Here is a 26,897-nt window from a genome sequence, read left to right on the forward strand (position 1 = left end):
GGTTCTCGTCGTGCGAACCTCCGTATGGCCACACGGCCCCCTCCAAGTACAGACGCACGGTGCCATGTCTCCCCCAGGACAGCGTCTCGTTGTGTTCGTGGTGCGGGGAGAAAAGGAGCGTTTTTTTAATTTGGCTCCTTTCCCCCCTCCGCCCTTCGCAAAAATATGATGGTGGAACAGCCAACTGCAGGCGACTGAAAAAGTTACGGCTCTGCTGAACTCGAACTGAAGTTGCAATTGACCGATTTCCCCCCACCCCCCTCCAAGTGTGCGTTATTTTCAAGTGAAGGCGGTGGTTAAGTGTCAGGGTGACTGCGTAGATCGCACCGAAGTTGTTTTTCCTTGCTGTCTGCTGCTTCCGTTCGATACTCAGACTTCACAAACTTCAGGTTGACGCTTTTCTTTTTAAAATGTCCTCTGATGAGTGTTTTAGGTAGGGAAGTAAATAACCGACTGAAGAATTGAAGCTTTAAAGTTATTAATTCTTTTTACTTTTTTACATGTTCTTCATGTTTTGTGTAAGAGAAATACGGGATCTATGACACGGCGTTGTTGCGCTTGCATTCTTTTCTGTGCTGCTTTAGATTTTGTCGATGTTACTTGGCTTTAACCACAGTCCCTAAGACAGTAAACACTGTACCGGAGTTTAATTCCTTTAGTGTAGGTACCAGTTACGTGTTCGGGATGGGGCAGTCTCTCCCATGTTAGTATTGTTGTGCAAATACAGGCACACTTTCTCTTTGGGAACCTAATTGCCCTATTACTATCTTTGACTTACTTTCTTTTGTCCTTTTGTTATTCTAAGGGACAAAAAAAAGTGATGTACCAGAAGGATAGGGATTGGAGGCAGATTTTTATGCTTGCATGTATCAGTAATGGAAAGCAAAAAGATCGGACAATGGACAATGAGCGTTTAAAAATGAGTCTATCATACAATATATGTGGACTTGACAGAGGTGAGGGTAAAGCTTCATTAATACGATATTTCTCTCATGAGTTATGTCTCAGCTTTAGTACTGGCGTTTCTGTGGTGTTCCATAGAACGTGAGCCAGAAGAGTGTGTTCAAAGCAGTCTCAGATCTTTTCTTTTGTTCGTTTCTGAAGTGGTCTCTGAGCGTTTCTTGTCAAGTTTGAAAAATGCTTTCACCAGCACCTGAGGCTTGAAAATTGACAGGAGAAAAAGTGCTCCAGCTAGCATGCTTACATTACATATATTCTTGACAAAAGTCTATATGAAATTAATGTCTACAGAAATTTTTTCAATTTTTGTTGGACTTCTGAAGCGAAGGTCAGAATGTGCACAGTAGCAACTTTTAAAAATACCCGCACTTTTACCTCCAATTTTCATGGTCCTGATTATTCATAATGCTGTGAACTAGTGATACTTTTTAGAAGGAGACTTTTCATTCTTCTTGTGACTGAACATTTTTGCAAGTTACTCATTAAAATGCCTGTTGTATTTTTTTTTTCTGTTTCCCGCTGCAGATGAAGGTCTTTTATAAAGTGTTTCCTGAACCTCTATGTCTTTTGAATTTTATCAGTTCAGTTTTTTATTTGTTAAGATCCTCTAGGGAAGTAGTAAACACTGCATTGGGACATAAAGATCACTTATAATGAAAATGGCAGCAACATTATGACATAAAGATCACTTGCCATGAAGATGGGAGCAGAGATAAAAGCATGTGTCTTATTTGCGAGATAAAATAGAGAAGGATGAAAGAAGCGAGGCTTGCTTAAACATAGCTTTGGTAGTTTGCAGATATAACAGAATGAGACTAATAATAAAAATTGCTTTATTTGTTTGCGACAGATACAAAGTCATCACTTCTTATGCATAAACATTTTCCTGTTTGTCTCTAATTGGTAGAGACTATTTACTATAAATTGCTGCAGAGTCTGAGCACCCAGGTGATCATTTAGAGCTGGGACCTTTGGGAAAAATGTTGAAAAGAAGGTTATTGTTACAGAAGTCATACCTTTTCAGTATCTTCACTGATACTGTACCATAAGTAACTTGTATTTAAAACAATCTTTTTCCTTCTTCTCCTCTTCTTCCACATTTAAGTAAAGATAAGGCCTGTCAGTAACATGGCAAATTTCTTTCCTCCTCCCTGGCTCACGTTATGGCTTTTGTTTATCAGAATCTAATGTGGAGATGATGTTCAAAAACTGTGATTAATACCTGCAGTAAAGGTCACAATGTGGAAACTTAATCTGTAACCAGTAACCAGTGCTGTCATGAGTCAGTTTTCTATGCCTGAAATGTGCTGTGGAATCTATATATGTAGCAGACACGGACTTGATCTTGAGCATTGCCTGCTGTGACTGTGGCACTGCGGTTAAAAGGCAATTAAACTTCTGACTGCAGCTATCTGCCCTCTTTTCCTGAAGGCTGTTGCCTTCTGCCATCAGAAAAAAAAGCCATCAGAAGGAATCATATGTTTATGCTGTAGCCTCTTCATTGAAAAGTCTGGTGGCATAACTTAACGTAACTTGTGTGAACTCCTGACTTGCGATGATGCCTTTTGACTGTAGCCCGTACCTGCAACCCCCATCTGTTAGCCAGTCATTTCTTGGTGCTGTAAGTTACAGTAGTTGAGAAGTTGCTTTATGAAGAACTGAACCAGCTACACAGTAGGAATAAGAATTTCTACAAGGGTATTTTTTAAGGGGCTGGAGGTGGGCAGTATTAGGACTGTCATCCTGAAGTAAGCTGTCTTGACGTATGAAAAGTAGCTTTACACTGCATGACTCCACGATGAAGTTTCTGGTGTGAGCACATGGTTCGCTCTGCTAGTGTGCATGCAGTCTATGGGAGACAGATAGATACACAGCTAAAGCAGTGTCCAGAGGTTTTTTTGTTTATGGCCTGAGTGTCTGGATAAGCAGATGAGATGCAGTGTTCCTGGTTCTGTGGTTTGTCCTTTAAACTGCAAATGCTCTTGCAGAGAGTTTGAAGTTACAGTGAAGTTACACACATGAGAATGCAAAGGTAGAATCTCTCAGCTGCTAGTGTGTTTGGTTTCCCTTAAGTGAACTGAATAACTCTATGTAAGTTGAAGATTTGACTCTGCTTAATACTTTTTGTTGTTTCATGTAAACCTGTTTCTTGATTGAGTCATTATTTGATGAAAGGACAGTAGTTAAATCGTAATAGATGTTAATACACAGTATCCTGTGAGGTTGTACATTAACCGTTTTGCTTTTAAGTATTGCAAATTGTTTTAATTATGATGAGCTGCTGTCATTATTAATCAGTTCTTGAACATCTTAATTTGATTATATTAGCAGATTAAGCAAATACTATGAATCATGAACAATATAATCATAGAATGGCCTAGGCTGGAAGGGACCTTAGAGATCATTTAATCCAGCCTCCCTGCCACCAGGGACGCCACCTCTCGACTAGATCAGGCAACACATGGGGACCGAACGGGAATCGAACCCGCGACCTTAGCGTTGATAGCGCCACGCTCTACTGATTGAGCTAACCGGCATATTTTCTGTGGTAGTGTAATAAGCTGCTTTAGCCTAGAGTGTATCACAATTTCACAGTTTATCTTTTCAAAGCCACCTGTGAATCATAACTTCAGTTGGAGATGTGTGGGGAGAAGTAGACTGTAATTATTTTTCTGTGAACGCAAAGTTACAGTCTGCTTTGGAATGTGTGTGTGGCTGTTGCGTGGATCCATATTTCGTTATCATCAGATTTAAGTGGTGCAGCTTCCTTACTTTCCACGACCTATCCAAGGCAGGGGATCTGGCCACAACATCCTGGGTGAAGTTCAGTTTAGATTGACTCAGTCATGGAAAGACAGAAATTGCATTGGATGGTGAAGGGAAAGCTGAAGAAGAATTATATATACTTACTGCTCCTTACGTTCTTAGTCTTGGTGCGTGCCCTGTGTCAAATCAGTCGGTAATACTTGGACCTCTTTGGGTATCCAGCTGGTCTCAAATTCCAAAGTGATGCGAGTGGTTTATTAACTGGTGTATTTTAGTTTTGGATCTACTAATTTTTCATTTTCTTCATGTAAAGGAAATCCATGCCTTTGTAACTTTGGGGTTTGTAGCAGATTTGTACCAAAATGGAGACTCTATTGTGCAATCAATTAGCGACATCTACAAAACCTTCTAGATGTGTACAAAGAGACAGTGCAGAAACATTTACGCTTAGGGAATATTCCCTCTTTTTTTTTGTAATTTAGATATTCACTATTGTAAACAATTCAATCTAGAAATAGTTGAGCAGAGATCTGAAGTGTCTCTCTTCAGCTTCAGCTCGATTTTTTGGCTCTTGTTTTTGCATCTGGCTGAAATTATGTATCTGTCTAAGGATAGATTTTATTTTTTTTTCCCTCCCTGTTTCAACTCTGGTGTGTCCAGCAGAGATGGAGACATTTTCTGAGATCATGGGAGGAACTGATTCACTAGAACCAATTCAGTCTCCACTAGTTCCATTTGTAGCTGTTCTCAAAAAAGTTTGGTGATGTTGGTATAAATAAACCTAAGAAGTGATACAGGATTATGGCTCAAGAGGACATGTGCCTTGTTTGAAGTCGTGTGAATAACACTACTACCATAAGGGTTCTGAAAAATATTTAAGAGTGGACACTTGAAAAATGATTGTACAGTATGTAATGCATTTGAGAATCAAGACTGGCAGCTTTATCATTTGGGACAATGAGCTGGGAATTTGTTTTTTTTTAATGTTATTAAAGGCCTTATAGTCTGTTAGAACCATCTACTTTTTTTTCTTCTTCTTTCTCTCCCACGTGCTTTGTGATTCTGACAGGCAGCACTAGTTAGAAGCAGTCCAAACAGATGGGTCAACACTGATTTTGACAGGGAGTAGACTTAATTTTACTTATTTTATTACAGGCACCAGAATTTACCCAAACTAAATACCAGTGTTACTTGGATGGAGCCTGGCCACTGTTGCACTTGTCTCTTTGTAGATTTTTGCTTTGACTATAAAGAGACTTTTACAAGGGCTTAGATGAATTAGATATCTAGTTCTTACTAAATTTTAATGAGAGCAAAGTGCTTAATTTTTATGTTTTTTTACACAATCTCAGTCTTAGTAAATATAAACTATGCTATGTTTGAGACTTGTTAAATCATAAGCTTTACAGCAGTTCTGTTTTGTGAACAGGTCTTCAATTGGGAGGACTCTGTATAAAGTGTTTTGGTTTATGGCAGGGGCTGTTTTTTTAATTTTGTGGACTAGTATTGTCAGGGAGAGTTGCCTTGTCTCGTTATGTCCATGGATATCTTTGGCCAGGATTTATGACTTGCATTCAGCTAGTATTTTCCAATATTTTATGTTCCCCTGCTATACATATTATGAATTATTTTAAATTTTTTTTCCATAGAAGTATGTTTTGACATAAACAGATTTGTATCTGGGGATTTTTTTTTAAGACAGTTCACAATTATGTAAGATTGTATGAGTTTATCTGCTCTTAAAGAAAATGAAGGGACTTGACCTGGTGTAAGGGGTGCAACATTACCTTACCCTCAGCTAGTTACTGTTTTTCACAGGTTGGGTACTTGCTAGCCCATTAAAAATAATTCTAAATTTTCCAAGTGTGTGTTCAGGAGATGTCTGTATGTAAAGGACAGTGTAACTAGTGGAGCTGAGACTGCGGCCAGTTAATTTTTTAGAACTGCAAGTTAAATTTGAAATAGAGGTGATCAGAGGGGTAGATTTTGATGCCATTTTTAATGCATAGGTGTAGATATTAAGTGTTCTGTGACATAGGATATTTTGGGATACTGTATAGTACATATATATAGAGTATGTATATATATACATGATATAGTATGTATACTGTATATGTATATACTATATATATACACACAGGGTCTATATAAAAAAACATAATATATTCTATAGAATATATATTTTATGTATGTATGATACTATATATATTGGGATACTGTCTAGTATGTATACTATATGCTGATATTTTCAAAATTGATTGTGCTGTGGTTTGGTATAAATTTTTTCTTGATAGTGGTGTTGATGCTAGGTTCTGCCTTGTTAAATGGACTGAATTTTGCCTTTTACTATACAGAGAGAGTCAGCTGTGAGAGTGTCAGTCATATTTTGCAGTGTAATTATTGACTCCTATAAAAACCTGTTGCATGGAAACATCTATCCTTCATACAGCTAAACTCCGGGCCTCTTATAGGAAGCTATGGAATGGTGTATGCAGTTGTGAACATTTGATAACTTTATTCTTTTTGTGGTAATGTCACGGGATTGTAGGGGTCTAATTGCTGACTGTAGCGTTTTGTTTTGAAGTTTTGTAGGCATCTCCCTGTTTTACCTTGCAAGGAAACAGGATCCCAAGGTAGCTTATTTCAGGTGAGGATATTTATATAGTTCTAATTTGTTGCCTTTAATCGAAGTAATAGCTCTTAAAATATAACAAAGGGGAATGCAGAAATAAAAACTGTTAAGCTGGTTTTGGTTCTGACAGAATGATTAAGTAATTGGGGGTAAGTAAGTGAAAATGGTCTTGATGCATTTTATTTTCTGTGTGGATACCGATAAGTAAAGACTCTTGCTCATAAAGGAAAAGATGACTGGGTCTGTGAGATTTGAATTCCCTGATTGCTAGCAGTAAGCACCAAGCCACTTGTTTTTTCTGAACTGTCTTGCAGATGGGCCTCCTTTCTACTTTGTTGGGCGCCTTGGGAGGGTACTTTGTTTTTCCTGAGTGTCTATGTCTTTAATTACACTACAGCCAGCGTGTTTCCAGTGTTACAGTGTGGCTTTATATAAGCAGTGTCATAACAGGGTTACAACACTTATTCATGTTAGAAGGTAGTTACTGCCAGCTATGGATAGTGGTAAACCCTGATGTGGAAGCTGGAACACACTTCTGTGATAGATTCTGTAAGGAGACAAGCTGAGACTAGGAGTCATAGGCCTTGTAATCTACTGTTGTATTGTGATTACCTTGTAATATACTAAATTGGAATGCTTTTTAGTAAGACCCATTTTCATTTTATTTGCTGTGTTCATGTGGGAGAAGTAATCATGGGCAGGCACTTCACTATAAAACTGCACCTAAAGTAAAGAGTGGGAACAGGCTAAGCGCATTTAGTGGTCAGCTGCTGCTTAAAGTGGTGAGCCTACTTACTGCCTTGCTCGCCCTGAGACTTTCTTTCAGAAAGTCAGTTCGGTAACCTGAATCACTAGATGGTTAGATGGTGACTTTTTAGTAGCTGCGATTTTTTTGTTTGGTTGTTTCGTTGTTTTTTTAATATAGGGCTACTTTTCTGCTGCCTTAACTACTCAGGTAATGAGATTATGTGATCAAACACATGGAAGTGGTGCTGCTGGGAGTGGCGAATACCAAGAAATTTCATTGGCAGCAATTGACTATCAGTTTTCTAAAAGTATGTCAGTGTCACCATGTTACAAGACTCTGACATTAGTATGCAAAAAGTTCACAATATTAGACATTGATAAAAGTTCTCAGAAAACTGAAGAATAAAAAAAAAATTCTTGGAAAACTGAAGAATGTTTCATACCTGTAGCCTGTATTGATTTGTTCTACTAAGAACTTGGAAATAAAATAATAGTAATAGCTGGTTTTCCAGCATATAAAAGCCCATCATTTGTTCTCAGGGCACTTACTGTTTTATAAGCCACTTGAGCTGCGCTGTTCTGATTTGTGGTATCAGCAGAACCCCTGCCTTTTAGAATTTATTTTGCTGCATTACCGTGGATTTTATATGTGTGAATTTCAGTGCAGTCACATCTGTTTAGAGAGAGACTTTTGAACACTCATATATTAAGAGAGGTGCCTAGGTATCTTGACTGCCTTTATTAGTGCTGTGCTTGACCTCATGTGATACCTCTAATGATAGGAAGTCAGTTGAACTACCGTTGTCTCTGGTAGATGTTTCTCATAGTGTACTGGTTTATTTGTTCTGTGAGTAACGTATAAACATCCAGAAATTGACTGAACTATCAGAATCGTTATCCTTCTAGTGGTCTCTTAGAAATGGTCGAACTACATTAAGGATCATTTAAGCATTTTCTGCTGATCACAGTTTGCATGTGTGTATGTGTTTAATGATTGCCAGTAGATTTTATTACTTTTTTTTCAGTGCCCCTAACATCACATAGAAATTCTGGTGTTTTGTTTTGTTTTGTTTTTGTTATTAGAGCTATTCTGCTAATTGAAAAGGAGACAGAAAATAGATGTCCACGCCTACAGAACCTGGCGCCATGCCTCATCCTGGTCCTTCCCCTGGGCCAGGACCTTCACCTGGACCGATTCTAGGACCTAGCCCAGGACCAGGGCCATCTCCTGGCTCAGTTCACAGCATGATGGGTCCAAGTCCTGGTCCTCCCAGTGTCCCACATCCAATGCCGACAATGGGGCCTACTGATTATCCACAGGAAGGCATGCACCAAATGCATAAGGTAATAGTTTATTAAAAGTGAACCTTTTTTTCCTAGAGTTCTCTTCACTGGTTAAAAAAAACTACTCACCCTACATTTAGACCTGCGTAACTGCTATTACACATCATGTATCACCTGCAAAACTGCATCTATGCTCCTACTTCTGTCTTTTTTACTAAAGATTATGCATATATCAGCTTAAACACAATTTCCTTGGTTTTATTAGGCTGCTTTGAGTTATAGAGTTAGTAGTTTGCAAATCTTTGTTTGTGAACTGTACTTTTCAGTAAAATAGACATTACTAGAGGGAAAAAATGAATTATAGTGTTAAAGTATTATGGTAGACCATTCTAACCACTTCATTTTTTTTCCCCTCTCCTTCTTGTCTGTTTGGATCTATCTTAGATTTTTCTGGGGTGGGTTTTAGTTTTGCATGTTTGTTTTTTTCATTGATATTTTTAGCTATTAAAGAGCTTGTGCTTACAAACTCATTTACTCTTCCAAGTTGATGAAAAAACTGGTGTCCAAGCTGTTTTTTTAAAGACTCCGTCTTGCTATGGAATTTAAAACTGTGTAGTGTAGAACAAGTGAATAATTGAACTTAAAATTGCATGTGTACTTCAACAATTAATGTCTTTTGCTTTGAGGAAATACTGCCTGTATGGAATTTCTTTTGTGAGAATAATTTATGTATTGTCATTTTCATTTGTTTATGTATCAGAGCTTAGGATAATTTCAGTTTCACTGATGTTATGCTCTCAGAAGCATGCAGTAACAGCTCACAGAGCAAAGATATTAAAAACATTTTGCTAACTGTTGTTGATTCCGCTTGGAGTTGTTATATGCACATAGAAAAAAGCAAATTACAATAAAAAATAGTTTTAGAGTAATATAAACATATTTTAATTTTCTTTATGAATTGGCAATTCTTTGTATTGTCATTTTCGCATAGGAATCATTTTCGTTCATTGAAACAGTTGAAGCGGTGTCCAGTCAGTAGAGACATGACATGACCATCTTTTCTGTGAAGAGCTGTATCATTAAATTTTCTAATAGCACTAAGACAATTGAAGTGAAAGAGGCTGTGATCTGACTGCCTATTTATACTAAACTCTTGTAATTTCTGAGAGGTCAGTAAATTCAGGAAGTAAAACTTTTGAATTTGAATCCTAAAGCATGTAATTTAGCTATTAGCCAGATTAGACATTTGCAGTTGTCATTTTCTTGTTTGTGGGGTCATTTACAGCCCGTTTCCAGTACTTGTATGAATGCCCTAAACTTCATATACAACCAGGGTTTTTACATCTTTCAGGTCTCTCATTTCTCTCTGTTTTTGAGAGATTCTACACCTGCAGAAAAAGAGGGCACCATCAGAGATTTTCCATTAGAATGGTTAAAAGCTCCATACATACGTTTTTAACTGCTGCATCCTCTTTCAGCTTGTGTGTTCTTCGGATATTTAATGCCGTGTTAACTTTAGCAGCTGTCATGGTTTGAGCCCACTCAGCTGGCAGCAAAACACCACGCAGCCACTTGTTCACTCTTACCTCTCTCCTTTTTGGGATGGAGAAGAGAAAATATAACAAAAGGCTCATGGGCTGAGGCTAAGAACAGGGTGGGTTAACTCACCACTTATGGACATAGGCAAAAAATAATTGACTCGGGGAGAAAACATTGGTTTAATATAAATGGCAAAACCATCACCAACTTAACAATGAGGTCCCTGACCATAACAGGGAGGTTGGACTAGATGATCTCTAAGGTCCCTTCCAGCCTAGGCCATTCTATGATTCTATGAAAATACAACTAGATCTTAAAAATGCTTCCCTCCCCTTTTTCCTCGACTGAGCTCTGCTCCTGATTTCTCTACCTCCTCTGCCCTTGGCAGTGCAGGAAGACAGGGAATGAGGGTTGAAGTCAGTCCATCATGCATTGTCTCTGCTGCTCCTGCCTCCTCAGGGAGAGAACTCCTCACAGTCTTCTCCTGCTCCCACATTGTGTCCCTCTCATGGGAGACAGTCCTCCAGTCCTTCCCACTGGGTTGCAGCTCCTCTCAAATTGGTCTATCGCAGGTCCCTTCTGCAGTCCTCCCAGAGGTGCACTAGCACAGTATGAGCTTCTCTTGGAGTCATGGCCTTCCAAAGGCACAGTCCCTGGCTCCAGTGTGGGGTCTTCCATGAGCTGCAGGTGGGATTCTGCTCCACTGTTAATCTCCATGGGCTGCAGGGTTTCAGCCTGCCGTATCACCATGGACTGCAGTGGAATCTCTGCTCCAGCACACCTCTCCCTTTCGTTGCTCACTTGCCTTGGTGTCAGCGTGGTTGCTCCTCTTGTATCCTCCTCCTCTCCCTGGACAAAACAACTCAGTACGTTTTTCCCCTCTTAAATATGTTTATTGTGAGGGTACTGACCAGAGGCAAGTCTGACTTTAGTCAAGGGAGCTTTGCAGAGGAGCCAGTCTTGTAGTGTCCCATCCCGTGTCCCACCCCTCCCTCCTGCTGCCAAAACCCCACCAAACACAAACACAACACAGAAACAAATGAAGAAGTGTCATCCCACAAAGTTATTTCAGAGACTTTACAAGCTTCTCAGTTCTGTGAGACAGAGTAAAAATTAACCCACTGAAATGACATTCAAATGTTTTGAAAAATGCACCATGAATGTGAAGAGCCTGGATAGCTAATTCTAAGATGAGCAGTTAGTATAGTTACAGTAAAATTAGTTTCAATTTTCTATACCTTGATTCTGATAATGGAAAAAAAGCTGTAATTTCACAAGTCTTTATTTTAGTAGCAACAGCCTTGTTGTGCTCTAGGTTGCCACTTCACAAGTACCAGCATGCCCTTGTGTGTGTGACTAAGCTAGAAAATGGATCTGTTGAACTGATCCAGGTGTTTTTTAAAAAAATAAAATTCTTGGTTTATTTTTCAGTCTAGGTTAGTTTTCTGGTCTGTTGCATATCCAACCTCAGAAATAGTTTATCATGACAACTGAGGGAAGAGTCTGTTTAAGAAGTGCTGTGGAAGTGTGCCTCTAGACTATTGTGCAAATATTGCTTGAATGCTGTTCCATGTAACTAAAGAACTGGTCAGTCACCTTCAGTTTGACCAAATAAATGTCTGCTTTCTGCTTAGTGTTAAATAAAGCAGTTGGATTTTCAAGTCATGAGGTAACCAAATGTGTTTTTCTTTTCCTAATGAAATGCATCACAAATGCTTTCATAAAGCGTCCCAGTTGCAACACATGGCTTGTGGGGTACATGTCCCATGCATGCAGTGGGATGTGGTTCTTCTAAAATGCACAAACTGAATAGTGAAACCTTCATTCTATGTTAGATATTTGACTAGTTTATAAAGAATAATGAAATGCATAAAAAGAAAAAAATGCAAAGTATTTAACAATAGAGAAGACACTGGGTACAAATGGATATCAGTAAATCATAATTCCTGAAGTGTGTTTAATTAACAACTAGTGTGAAAATTAAAGACTGTATATTCACTTAATAACTAAAAAAATCCTTGCACACTGTTGATTTACAGAACGCAGTTTTGACAGAAACAATAAGCTTACTGCTTTCTGAAATAATCTGTAGACTATCGATCAAATTGCCAGGGAGGTACTTAAGAGTTCAAAATTCTACTGAAGTATAATGTGGATGCAAGGCAGCTGTGTTTAAGGAGAAAGAAGTCTCTTGAGGGGGGGACTGCGAAATGGACAAACCATAATAGCCTCTGGTAATCTGGTGAGGTGAAAATATTTGGAACCTGGAAAGCTAATAAAGGAAAACATTGTTACATGGTTGCCCTAATCTTACTTGTCCTCAGAATCCACATGTGAGCTCCTCTGGAGGCAGACCATAGGTTTAGATGGTTTTAGTCTGAGCTCATACAGCCTTCTGTGTGTTCTTGCCCACCAGCTGAGCCACACAATTTTAACTGCTTAAATCTTAGTTATGACAACAGTAGAGACATGTAATTTGCATGGTTCTCACTCTCATTTGAGGAAGAGTACTGTGAGGTCTTAGTTTATTTTCTCTTCCACTTACTTGTAACCTGATGAATGATCACTTCTTTTGCCAATTTGTAATAGGGTGTACTGTAAAGGATTACTGGCTCTGGAAAAATTATTATGAAGTCATGGACAATATTACTGGTTTTGGTGACTGAGAAAAAGTGAGTGACAGAAAAAATTCTTTACCTACAAAAATGGTATTTTTTAGTAAAACGGAAGGCAAATGGTTTCCCATTTCAAATATTACTGTCCAGCAGATCTGTGCACGTTACACATTTTGAGAAACTTAAAATTCTATCAGTCCTGGAAGTAATGTCTCTTCGTTCAGCAGACATGTATTACTTGTATTGTGTATGTTTACGTCAGTGAAAAAGAAAGTAAGTAATGTTGTTGACCTTGAAAAAAATCAGCAGAGGCCTCATGTAAAATGGTATTTCAGTGATTTGTAGGAGATAGACAAACTTGTTGGCCAAATCCCTACTGAAACAATGTCCATAGTCAGTCTGACTGTCCATCAGTGATGCATTCAGTTGTGCAACAGGACACTGCAGGGTGGTCTGTGTGTTCATATGGAGGGTGCATGGTCTAGAAGAAATCTAGTTTGATACTTGATTGTAGTCTGAACGCCAGTGGCTGGGTGCCTGGTTGGTTGGTTTGTTTAAGAAGATGAAGGAAAAAAAAAAGACTCCATAATCTGACAGTTTACCTGGAAATAGGTCAAACTGTGGTGCAGTGCTGTCTGTGAGAAGATCTTAGTTACTAATTTCAGAGTAAAAGCAATGTAGGATTAAACATAAGGCATTATGTAAACTCTGTAAGTCTGCCAGCTCTGTAGGTGTGGGCTTGCATACAGTTGAAGCTCATCCCTCATTATGTTTTCTGGAAGCACTGTTTATGTATCTGATCTGGTCCATGCTTGTTCTTATTTACAGGGACCAATAAAAATAGTATTGTGTACTCAAAGCTGAGTACAACTCAATTTCTGTTTCCTTTCTGTCTTGTCATGTTAAAAGAACTTTAATGTGATAATAGTGCTTTATTGGAAGTATATGTTAAATTTCTCATACAAACAATGCCATTGTGGAAAATATATTTAATAATTTATACAGCACTGAAGAATTTTCAAGAATTTGCATTGTATGTAAGATTCTTTCTATTATTTTTAACCTTTTACATAGATTTAAAGTTATTACCTAACACTTTAAGCACACAGTAACTCAAAGAAACTAAGAAACATAACTGTTTTTCAGTTCTTGTAGTCCTCTTTTGAGTTGTATCCCTCATTTTATAGTGCTTTACCATAGAGAGTAGGGGTCCTTTTAGACAAAAAAATGTTATTGGAAGTACAAGTTTCTTTGCATAAGTTAGCATTAAAACTGATTTTGTTATCAAAGAAATTTATGCCATCTTCATGTTTCGTAGCTTTGCTAGTAAAAAACTTTCATAATCTGTTTCTAATGAATTTCATTTTTTTTTCACAGCATAATTTCTGCAAACACACAGAAAAAAACCTCTTTCTTGCTATATTTAGATTTTCCTCCATTAGACTTGAAGCATTTCAGGTTTTGGGTTAATTTTTAAATAATTGTCGTACAAAATAATGTTCTTTCAGATCAGTTCTTTCCATAGATGCATTCCTTCAATGAGCGTTTTATTGTATTGTCACATCTTTACTTTTCTGCTTATGTTTAATTTTTTTTTAATTCTCTTTTTGAAAGGCCACATCTGTGATTTCTTCTTCACCACTGCTTCCCTTTGTTAATGCCAGCTCCCTTCCCCACCCTCTGTATGCTGATACTTCTGATTCCCTGGGTATGCGTGCTGTTTCCTGTCTTCTTCTCATCAGAGCTACCTGCGTTCACAGAGGTTTCATGGTTGCCACCCATTAGTGCAGTGACACCCACCCCTGCAGTCGCACCACAGATGTGTACAGCTGGTGTCCTCTGTTCTAGAAATCGGATCCAATTTGCTGCACAGTGTCCTCCTCCTCCTCTTGGCTGCCCTAAAGTTTTTTAGTCCTCAACCATCAACATACCCTGAAAAGATAGGAATGGATCCAGCTTTATAGGTGTTTCTGTAGTATTCAGCTCCTGAGGGTAAAATGTGAACTGAACGTTCTCTTTTGCATTGTTTGTCTTTCGAAGTAGTGGTGAAGGGAGAGGGAGGGATTTTCATGCCTCAGAAAAGGGTGTTTGGATTTGCTTGGTTAGCACAGTGCATCTATTTTTGATGTGTCAGTCATGTATGTCTGCATTTCTACTTCATATCCCAAGTTCTTGTAGTCAAAAATAGCTTCTTGAGTAACAAGTGGGGTTTTTTTTATATAAAAGTTCTCTTCACAAATGTTGTATAGTGTTACTACAACTAAAAAAGTTTGATGAAACATAAAAAAGCCATTTTACTTCTTTTCTGTAACTTTTCTCCTCTTAACCCTTAGTTTCTCATAAGGAACAGTGATTGTGAAGTCTTCAAAAATGTTGATAAAAATTCACCATATGTGTTTAAAGATACTTTAAGTCAAATCTGATTTTAGTGCAATGGAGTGGAAAAACTCCATGAAGGCTTACAAATTAAATTTTTTTTTCCTTTGTAGAAAGGATGGCCTATGTTTAGTTTTGCTTAAACTGATTCATGTGCGAGAAAATGGCTGAGAAGAAGAAATACGTCTTCTTTTGTCTGTGACTTGATACAACTTCTTACACACTTCTTTTGTAAACTGTCTATATTTCCCCCTGGAGTAAGTCTTCTTAGCCATCTTTTAAAGAAGAATTCTCAGTAAATAGGTGTGCATTTAGATAAAACAGGCCTCAAAGTTTCAATTTACAGTAGGGCTTGCTTTGCAAACAACTGTATTTAGTGTGCATGCCTATGTTAGAGAGGGACAGAGCTGCCTATTTCTGCCAATAGAAGTGATGCCAGCCTGTTCCTCATACAAAGCTTTGCTGAGCTCTAAGTTAGAAGTTAATGGGCATAATCTCTTCCTTAGTTAAGCACCAGGTAAAACTTTATAGTTTCCTTAAGACCTCTTCCTTCTCATATTCCTTTTCGCCTATTTTCACATTCAGAGTCCTTCAGTTTCTGTTATGGAGCATTTTCCAGTGCCCTGCACGCCTTCAGCATGTTTTTGTGACCCTAAGCTGTCTTCTCTTTGCTCTGTGAGAAGGCAGTTGGTCCTGTTTTGCATTTCAAGTACCTTGGGAACTTTAGTTTTTGAGGATTGAATGAGGTGACACGAACTGTAGGGAATACAAGCATTAGAGTAGAGCTATTTTTTCCCTTCCTTGACTGTCTGTCCCTGATTTTGCCTGCAAAAAAAGGAAGTTACCTCCTGTAATGTCATCTTTGCTTTTGGAAAGAAACAGTGTTTGGGGCATTCCATTAGAGCAGTGTCTGAAAGGGCAAAGTTTGGGCTAAAAATAACTTGAACTGAGCCCCAGGCTGTACTTTAGTAAGTTGGTGTGTGTTACACTGCGTTGTAATATGAGGCTAGTATGATTTGCATGTTTGCATTTGGACAGTTTGCTTCTCTAGCATTGCCAAATAGTTCATAAGGAGAAGAAAAAAAAAGGAAAACAGAGGTGACGAGGAGTCTAGTCTGTAGGCTTCTCCAGGGATAAAAGTGCCTATTGCATGTGTTGTGAACGACTAGTAAGAGAAGCTTGTACTCTTTATGTATTTGTTTAGACCTTGAGCTCGGATTTTTACAGTGGATTTGTATATGATCTCTCTATAAATATTTTGTTTTCACAGTCTGTTGATGGCTTGCATGAAAAAGGAATGGTTGAAGATGTTCATTGTGGCTCCATGAAGAGTATGAGACCTCCTCACCCTGGAATGGGCCCACCTCAGAGTCCAATGGACCAGCATAGCCAAGGTTTATACATACTATGCATGCTGTATGATTTTCGCACCCCTTTGTTCCACAAAAAAATCAGTAGTTCCATGTAACAGATTTCCAATTGTTTCCTTTCAGATTTGTTTGAAAAGGCTGAACTGGTATCACAGGGTAGGGTGAATAACTGAACCCCCTTACTTTCTGGAGTGTCCATCAGTCATGTGTTGGAGAAAATCAAAATTCTAGTCTATGGCTAGGGCAAGTAATTTGGACTAAGTCTATTACAGATTTCAGTTCACATCTTGGAAAAAACCCCACCTAGTTCTTTCCTATCTTATGTGGCTATTGTAAATGTAAATGCATTACAACATGATTCATTTTAGTCCCGTCATGAAGAAGTGTTAAGAGAAGACCCTAAGCAAAGCTTTAGAAATCTTCTTTAGTATTTGTAATGTTTGGTCAAGGGCTGATCAAAGTTCTTTCCAATTTTTTTTTATGTAAGAAAGTATAGATTCTTTTTACTAAATTGCTATGTGCCTTCTTTGTGTCCTTTAGTTTGGAATATAAGAGGACGTGCATTCTATAACCAGCTCAGTATACTGAGAGATTTAACTGGTAACACCCGATAGTATTAATTAGTTAAGCAAATAAGGCTTCGTATATTGCATAATTAATTATATTACAGCAAGAAGAATCCTGACTGAAATTACAGTCCTGGTTTGACAGACTCTGTGCAAATCTATTAAGAGTTGGTCCCTGTTTGATGTATTTACATGTTTATTACATAGGATAAGAGAAAAGCTGGATGGAGATAACAGGTACAGGTCAGCAAAATGACTCACAGAATCAGAGAGTTGCTCAGATTGGAAGAGACCTTTAAGATCATAGAGTCCAATCATTAACCTAACACTGACAAGTCCTGGACTAAACCGCATCTCTAAGCACTGTGTCTGCATGACTCTTAAATACCTCCAGGGATGGGGACTCCACCACTGCACTGGGCATGGCATTCCCATGCCTGAGAACCCTTTCGGTGAAGAAATTCTTCCTAATATCCAATTGAAATTTTCTTTCGTGCAACTCAAGGCCATTTCCTCTTGTCCTGTCACTTACTACTTCATTGAACAGACCAACTCACACCTCACTACAACCTCCTGTCAGGTAGCTGTAGAGAGCGACAAGGTCTCCCTTCAGTCTCCTTTTCTTCAGGCTGAACATCGCCAGTTCCCTCAGCCGCTTCTCACAGGACTTGTGCTCTAGACCCTTCACAAGCTTCATTGCCCTCCTCTCCTGCTCCAGCACCTCAGTGTCTTTCATGGAGGGAAGGGCCTAAAACTGAACACAAGACTTGAGATGTGGCCTCACCAGTGTTGAGTACAGGTGTAAATTACTTCCTGGTCCTGCTGGCCACGCTATGTTTGATAGAAGCCAGGATGCCAGTGGCCTTGGCCACGTGGGTACACTGCTGGTTCATATTCAACTGGCTAACAATCACCACCCCCAGGGCCTTTTTCAGTTGGCGGCTTTGCAGCCGCTACTAGCCAAGCCTGTAACACTGCCTGAGGCTGTTGTGGCCAAAGTGCAGAACCTGGCATTTGGCTTTACTGAATCTTGTACGATTGGCCTTGGCCCATCCATCTAGTCTGTCTAGATCCCTCTGCAGAGCCTCCCTCCCCTCAAGCAGATCAACAGTTTCACCTCGCTAGTGCTTTATCTGCAAACTTATTAAGGGTGCCCTTTGTCTGCTTGTCCAGGTCATTGGTAAAGATGTTAAACAGAACTGACCCCAGTACTGAGCACTGAGGAACACTGTGACTGGCCACCAACTGGATTTAACTCCATTCACCACTACTCTTTAGGCCTGGCTGTCCAGCCAGTTTTTGATTCAGCAAAGTGTATGCCCATCCAAAGCCCTGAGAAGCCAGTGTCTCCAGGAGAAACCTGTGGGAAATGGTGTCAAAGGCTTTACTAAAGTTGAGGTTGAGACTTCTACAGCCTTTCTCTCATCCACTAAGAGGGTGACTCTGTTGTAGAAGTAGATCAGGTTAGTCGGGCAGGATCTGCCTTTCATAAACCCGTCCTGACTGGTTCTGATCATCTAGTTGTCCAGCATGTCCTAAGTGATGGTACTCAGGATGATCTGTTCCATCAGCTTCCCTGGCACTGAAGTCAACAGGCCTATTTCTTGGATCTTCCTTCTGGCCCTTCTTGTAGATGAGTGTCACACTGGCAGACTTACAATCTGTTGGGACCTCCCTGCTAAGCCAGGACTGCTGAAAAATGATGGAAGGTGGCTCGGTGAGCACCTCTGCCAGCTCTCTCAGAACTCCATTCAGTCTCATAGAGTTGTGTATGTCTGTGTGGTGCAGCAGGTCGCTGTCTCCCTCTGGACTGCAGAATGATCATTCTGTTCTGGTCTCTGTCTTCTAGCTCAGGGGGCTGGATTCCCAGAACACAACTGGTTCTATTACTAAAGACTGAGGCAAAGAAGGCATTAAGTACCTTAGCCTTTTCCTCTTACTTAGTCACCATGTCTCCTCCTGCATCTAACAGAGGATGGAGGCTTTCTCTGGCCCTTCTTTTGCTGCTGATGTATTTACAGAAAGATTTCTTGTTGTCTTTTACAGCAAATGCTAGATTAGTTTCTAGCTGGGCTTTGGACTTTTCTAACTTGCACCCTGTGTAGCCTCACAGTGTGTTTGTAGTCGTTGTGTGTGGCCTGCCCATTCTTCCAACGGCCATAAACTCTCTTTTTTTACTGAGTTGCAGCTAGAGCTCCCTGTTCAGCCAGGACAGTCTTCATTGCCACCAGCTCATCTTACAGCCCATGGGGATGGCCTGCTCCTGTGCCTTTAAGACTTCCTTCTTGAAGAGTGTCCAGTCTTTCTGGACTCCTATGTCCTTCAGGACTGCCTCCCAAGGGACTCTGTTAAGCAGTCTCCTAAACAAGTCAAAGTCTGCCCTTCAGAAGCCCAAGGTGGCAATTCTGATACCCCCCTTCCTCCAATCCCTTACTTCTCTAAGAGAACTCAATCGTTTAATTGCTGTGCCCTAGATGGCCTCCAGCTATCAGATCACCCACCAGTCCTTCTCTGTTTGGAACCAGGAGGTCCAGCAGAGCACCTTTCCTGGTGGGTTCACTCACCAGCTGTGTAAGGAAGTTATTGTTGACGTGCTCTAGGAACGTTCTAGACCGTTCAGTCTCTGCTGTATTGTATTTCCAGCAGACATCTGGGAAGTTCAAGTACCCCACAAGAACAAGGGCAAGTGATCACGAGACTTCTCCCAGCTGCTTACAGAATATTTCATCTGCCTCTCTGTCACGATTGGCTGGTCTATAACAGACTCCAACAACAATAGCGGTCTTGTTGGCCGTCCTTCTGATTCTAAGCCATAGACATTTAACTGTATCGTCACTCTAATTAAGCTCTAAAAATTCCTAGCAGTCCCTAACAGTTCCCACCACCTCTCCCCCTTTGTATGTCCACTTTGAATAGCTTGTAGCCACTGATTGCAGCACTCTAGTCATGTGAGACATCCCACCATGTTTTTGTGATAGCTACTATATCATGGTTTTCCTGATGCACCATGGCTTCTAGCTCCTCCTGTTTGTTGATCATACTATGTGCAGTAGTGTAGATGCACTTCAGCTGGGCTAATGTTCCCAATGCCTTTTTGTGGGTGGAAGCCCTAATTCCCACCTGACCATTCTCAAGTGTTTCCATCGTTTCTAGCTCATCAATAATCCTTGCATCTTTGCTGGCCTATGCGTCTCTAGCCCCTACCTCCACTGAGACAGGAGAAAAAAGGTCCTTGGAAACACACCATCCTACACACACTGATATGCTTCTCCCAGACTTATCTCTACCAGGCCCAGTTATACCTCCTTACACCTGCCAATCTAATTTCAAGCTCTTTCAATAAGCCCAGGATCCATTTACCTCTCTGAGACAAGTGTACCCCGTCAGTTTGCAGTAGGCCTGGTGTTGTGTATACCAACCTGTGACTGAAAAACCCAAGGCCCTGCTGGTAACATCAGTCTGTGACTGAAACCCTGGTCTGAGATTGGTTAACTCAATCCCCAGTCCGGGGCCTTGAACATTAGGAAGTACTGCTTTTCCATCAGAACTGACTTTGCAGGGACAAATTTTCCATCAGTTGGAAGTTTTCCATTCATTTCATGATCATCTTAGAGCAAAATTTTTGCATTCAGAGGTACTGTTTTGCTTGTAGTGAACTTGTTCCTTAAAATGAAGAAAGTGTTTAGTCTGAAGATACACATGGGTCTGATTCAAACATGTGCTCAAAGTACAAGAACGTGAATTACAAATGCGTCAAATACAAATAGTTCTGAATTGTTTTCTTCGTTCCTGTGCTGGCTGAGATCAGACTTCCAGGTTGTGTAGCTCTCGAAAAAGATGATTGTGTTAGTAGCAGCTGTATCAGAGTAAGACTACAGATCCCTGCTTTCTTCTGGTGTATTCCGGCAACTGTAACCATGTAAACAGAATACTGGAGTTCTAATGTGAGCAGGCTGTTAAAAGAAGTGTTTAAACACCAACACCACCCACCTTGTTCCAGTATTTTTAATACTCCTTTTAACTTTGAGGAGTGTTTTAGCTTTCTTTGCCTCAATGTCTCCTTCTTCTCTTCTTAGACAATTCTCTCTTCCCCCAAAAAAGTGATGGTGCTTGAGGCTGTTCTAATATGTGTTGGGGAAAGTCCCATCTGCTAAGTTGTTCTTTGTCCTCACTAGTGTACGTGTCCAAGATAGAAAACCATGTTTCTTAATAACCTTTCAACCTTCTGGATAATTTCAACCTGATTTATCATGGCATTATAGTCCTATAAATTCAAAAGGTTTGTGGAAATAAGCAATGTGGTAAAAGAGAGTGAGCCTACCCTTTCCTACATTCATGGGGAAAGGACAGTATGAGTTCTCTGAGAATCCATGGAGAGATGCATGGTAACCCCAATCCTGACAAAAATCTTCAGTTGGATTTGGTACATTGTTAGAAACTGAGACTTACTGCTAAGGTTCACTTCACTGTAAATTCTTGACTGTCTGCTGCTTGAGCTTATGTTGCAGCTGTGCACAGTTTTTAACAGCATGCATGTCAAATAAAAATTGCACCTCATTAGGTGTTTTTTTCCATGTCTTATTGTCTTTACGCCTCAAATTGTAGTGGATAAATATATGTGCTAATTAGTGTTGTTATTTTTTTACATTTGATGGAAAAGTACCTGAATAAGTTTAAAACTCCAGGGAATGGGTGACCATAAACTTCTGCCATTAGTATGAAAGTATAAGCAGAATAACCATATGTCAGTTAAATGTTGTTTAGTCTAGCACTGGTTCTAAGTAAAATCAAAGGATATTGTCTTTTAATTCCGTATGACCTTGTATGTAATTCAGGCCATTGAGAATAGTTTTATGGAAAAATTGTAGCATCATAGCATGGTTTGGGTTGGAAGGGACTTTTAAAGGTTATCTGGTCCAGTCCACCTGCAGTAGGCAGGGACATCTTTTAGTAGATCAGGTTAGTCAGAGCCCCATCAAGCCTGACCTTGAATGTCTTCAGGAATGGGGCCTCCATCACCTCTCTGGGCAACCTGTTCCAGTGTTTTACCATCCTTATCGTAAAAATTGATGTCCTTATATCGAGTCTAAATCTACCCTGTTTCAGGTTAAAACCATTAGCCCTTGTCCAGTTGCTACAGGCCCCATTATAAATTCCCTCTCCTTCTTCCCTGTAGGCCCCCTTTAAGTATTGAAAGGCCATTGTAAGCTCTCCCCAGAGCTTTCTCCAGGCTGAACCACTCCAGCTTTCTCAGCCCGTCCTCATAAGGGAGGTGCTTCAGCCCTCTGATCATCTTTATGGCCCTCCTCTGGACCTGTTCCAATGGATCCATGTCATTCTTGTGCTGAGGACTCCACAGCCGCACACAGCACTGCACGTGGGCCTCACCAGAGCAGAACAGAGGGACGTAATCACCTTCCTTGCCCTGCTGGCTCACTTCTTTTGATGCAGCCCAGGCTATGATTTGCCTTCTGGGCTGTTGGTGCACACTGCAGGCTCACGTCAAGCTTTTCATCAACCGGTAACTGAAGTCCTCTGCAGGGCTGCTCTCAGTCCTGTCATCCTCCAGCCTCTACTGATGCTGGTGGTTGCCCTGATCCAGGTGCCAGAACTTGGATTTGGCCTTGTTGAACTTCATGAGGTCCACACAGGCCCACTTTTTGAGCTGAATGACATGAAGTCAGTCTTCTCAAATTTACTAGTGGAGATTGTAAGCTAAATTTATTATTGAAGTGTAGAGTGTAGACAGGTGTAGTACAATATCTGGTGCAGTGTGGTATTTGTACACTCATCAGGAATCCTGGCCCATGTGTGTGATTTTTCTATGAATCATTAAAGCTAGTAGTAGTAATGAAGACTTCGACAATTCACTAAGCTGCTGCTACTTCACAACGATCATTGTCCCTTGTGTTCTTAGATTAACTGCACTTCCTTTTCTAATTTTTTTCAGCTTTTTAAAGATGATAAAAGATCTGTCACTTTACCCATCTGCCTGCCAGCAAAAAACCTCTCAACCGTTTATTTCTACAGTCCTAGTTTCAAAGGACTCACACACATGTGGCCTGTCTTTCTCTTAAAGAGTTTTACAAGAACTGGTGTTAACCCACACTACCAACTTGGAAATGTTATATATTGCTTATCTTAAGAAAGTTTGTAGCCTCAGTGTAAGATGAACATTTTCCAGTTTAGGCTTTCCTACACATTGTGTATGTGTACTTGATTCCTTATTTTTAAAAAAGTTAACATTGAAGTGGTAGTTAACAAAAGAATTACACAGCTGCATTTCTTCAATCTTATCTGTATCTTCCTGAAGCAAATATTGCCAGTCTAGGACAATTCAGTCACATTTTTGAGTAGAAATATACCCTTGCTATCAGTTTCAGCAGAAAGATTTGACGTATATGTTCCTCAAACACTTCCATTCTTTAAGTCATCTTCATTTTTAGTCAGGAGTCAACACTTCTGTTGAGTATTCCAGTGTTGGGACTGATAAAACCTTAACTCTTTATCTATTACACATTACCAAGCTTTACAATTCATGTGTGTTCTCCTCTGTTTAATTATAGCATTAATAATGGAGGAAAAAAAGATATCTAAACGTTTAGCTCTCTGGTTCTTTGACTTTAAAACAGATGGGGAACATGCTCTTTGCTTCTGTTAAGTAAATTGAAATTAAAAACAATTAAAGCAGAATCTTCTTACACAGTCTACCCTCCAAAGCAGTTATGTTTCATAAAGAGCTAGAAGTAGGATTTCCTCCAGTGACAATACTGTATTCCTTACAGTATTTACTGTATTCTTTACATTGTTTATGAGATGTTGTGAAGTATTCAGTTGAACAATTTGATGCCAAATTAGGATGGAAAGTATGTTGCTAGTTATGCATACAGTTAACAAAACAGTGCTTTTAAACTGCAGAAAACTTAGGAGAGATTTCTGATGTGGCCTGTTCTGTGACTTGAATGATCGTGGAGAAGACAGAACCAGACTCTCTCCTGAGAGGTGCATAACAAAAGCACAAAAAGTAATGGTCACAAGTTATGTCAGTGAAATTCTGATGGGACTTAAAGAAAACTTCCTGTAAGAGCGATTAAGAATCACCATCAGCGGGGAGTTTCAGAACTCACCCAGGTGAGATGTGGAGACACCTGACAGATACAGCTTTGGAGTTATCACAGCGTTAAATAATGGGTGGGGCTGTTTTTCCTCCCTCTCTGGCTGTTGGGTATGTATGCTTTTCAGAACTAAAGTGTTGTGAGTGTTCTGCAACCTCATCAGTCAGTGCTTTTGCAGTCTTCGATTATGGAGAATGGTATATGCAGAATAGAAACCAAAAATTTTTCTGTGGAAAATCTAGAGGAAGGGTGTCAGAGTTTGAACCTGCCCCAGCAGGAACAAGAGCTGCTCACTCATCCCAACCCTGTCACTGGCAGCTTAGAGATGGGGAGAGAGAAGATGCCACAAAAAGGCTTAAAGGTTGAGATTAGGATGGGGGTGCGGTTTCACTCACCACTTACGGTTATGAGCAAAAGGAACAGAGCCGACTTGAGGTGAAAACAAACATAAATTTAATTTAGTTCAGTGAAATCAACTAGAGTAGAGCAGGATAGAGAATAGACAAAGATATTTTACCCACTCCGCTCCCCCCACTCCGCCCGCTGCCCCTTCCTGGCTACCTCTTCCCCACAGGAGGGCAGAGGTTTTGGAGTGCTGTCTGTGTGTCTTCTTTGGGCAGAGGGCTCCTCACAGCCTTCCCTAACTGCCATGTGGTGTCCCTCTCACGGGAGACAATCCTCATCCTCCCCTTGAGTCCATCCCACCACTGTGGGATCTTCTTGTGGGCTGCTGTGTCCCTGCTCCAGCTCAGGTCGTCTTTGGAGTCATGATCCTCTTCAGGTGCGTCCTCTGCTCCCATGCTCTCTCTCTGCCCTGGCCTGAGGTCCTCCACGGGACACATCCTGGACGTCTTTTCTGCTGCCGATCTCCTCAATCCACAATGTCCACAATCACCACAGGCCTCTGGGGAACATCCTGCTCTGGTGCCCTCCTCCCTTCCTTCTTCACCGACCATGTGTTTGCTCTTCTCTCACCATCCCCTCCTCTCCAAAACAGAAACAGAGACCTTAACAGACAAAAAAAAAAGGAAAAGCTCCAGCAACAGGTTTCCACTTTTGGCTATATTGATTCACAGAGGCACTGATTGGCCTGGACTTAGCCATGGGTGCGTCTGGATGGTTTCCAGGGCTAGGGAAAGCTCTGGAAGTTTCTCTGAAGGAGTCACCACCATAGGCCCCCCATCACCAAAAACCTAGCCAGACTCAAACTCAACACGAAGGGGTACTTGGCAGTTCAGCAAATAAGAATGAGTTAGGTATTTAAAAACCTGCTGAATACTTATTTTGGAAATACATGTGTGCCATGAAAATATGCATTTAAAGTGCTTCACAGCAGATGAATATGTGTTTGCAAACTTCAAAAAGGTGTCTGTCTTTGCCAGTATATTAAACATTCCTATGGACTGTGTCTTCAGTTTATTTTTTTATGACATACGCTGGTTAAACTCAAACTTCATGAGTCTTCACGTGTCTTATTCAGAACTCATGTGTGCTTGCTCACCTGTGTTAGAGTACATGTAATAAGAGTGGAAAAAGCAAGTGGTATAGAGACTTTATTAGAGCAGGCTTGTGACTGCACATATTGTCATACTGCTAAAACTTCTGAAAGGTTTCAGACTTCAAAAGGAAAATGTCCAAATAGCATCACAAAATTTACGTTCTGTAAATGCCATATTTTAGAGTCTTTACAAGAGGTTTGGAAGCCTTTTGTTTTTTTCTTGAAGTATTTTATTAGAAATTTGTTTCCATTCTTACTCTTGTTCAGACTAGTTTCCTATTGCCAAAAATCCTAATGCACAGAACTTTGAAGGAAAGAAAAGGTGTAAGTAATCTAAAATGCTCAAAACCTCCTATGTCTGAAAACTCTTTGCAAAACATAGTCTCAGACTTGCAGCTGGAACTCTCAGGACTGAAAAAAATGCTCAGTATCTTACACCACAGTTTTAGATTTTTATAGTCCAGATTGATTTCAAGATCCTGGGTCTGAAATCTATAAGTGATTAAGGAATATGTAACTTGAACAATGTAACTTGAAGCGGGGGGAAACTTTCTTTGAAAGGCCATTTTGAAAATGGTGTCATTCAAAGTAGGTGCTATTTAAAGTAAATTCAGAGATTCAGAAATGTCATAGTAATGGATAAACATTGCAAACCCCCCCATTTTGTAGTACAAAACAACAATGGTTGCATGTTTTGGTTTTTATTACGGCTTGATGGGTGTTCTCTTAAAGCAATGTGCCAAGCAAGAGAGATGTGTATCTCAAAAAAATGAGGCAAAAGTAAGTCAGTGGAAGATGAGTAAGTAGAGTAAATGTATGATTATTTATTATAGCTTTTATCACCACCAGTAGATGTATAAACATTTTTATATTGACCTAGTAAATAACTTCAGTAATTTTAACTTTTTAGGGTCTCTTTCTCCATTTTCCTTGAACTTTCCACCTTACTTTCCTATTTTTCTCCTAAACTGCTTAGTGTTTCTTGTTCTTCTTTTCCTGTCATCATCTTTATTTAAAAGACTGAATTGATCTGTTTCTGTCTTGTCTTGTCTCGTCATTTTCCATCACAAAAACATGTTTTCCCTACTGTTCTTCTACCTCATTGTCCTTCTTTAGAATAGCTGAAATCCTCTCTTCTTTATCTGAGACATTTACAACCTTGACTTTATTGTATTTTCATAACCAGACGTCAGCATTGGTGGACTTTCAATTCTTTAGCACTCTATCTATCCACTTGAATGAGTTCTAGTGACCTACAGCTCCTGTCATTGCAGAAGAGTTGAGACAGCTTGAGATTTTGCCTGTATTGTCCTTACTGAAAGGCCAATAAGAACAGTGAGGTAAAGAGAGTTTAGAATTACTTTCTTCTGTCATCTGGATTATGTATAAATAGAATTGATGTAGTTTCACTCTGAAATGTCGGAAAGAG

General features: G+C 39.9%; 1 protein-coding gene across 1 annotated transcript in view; it reads left to right on the top strand.

Moving 5' to 3' along the window:
• Positions 1-8,224: 8,224 nt before the first annotated feature.
• The window catches only part of LOC104279745 (probable global transcription activator SNF2L2), a gene marked incomplete at its 3' end in the record, with an annotated part of 34,728 nt that continues 16,055 nt past the window's right edge, over positions 8,225-26,897 (top strand). The window contains 2 exon segments of the mRNA XM_009877127.1: positions 8,225-8,449; positions 16,190-16,313. Coding sequence (XP_009875429.1) covers positions 8,225-8,449; positions 16,190-16,313 — 349 coding nt within the window.

Source organism: Apaloderma vittatum, unplaced genomic scaffold (assembly GCF_000703405.1).
Source record: "Apaloderma vittatum isolate BGI_N311 unplaced genomic scaffold, ASM70340v1 scaffold7989, whole genome shotgun sequence".
Taxonomy (NCBI): domain Eukaryota; kingdom Metazoa; phylum Chordata; class Aves; order Trogoniformes; family Trogonidae; genus Apaloderma; species Apaloderma vittatum.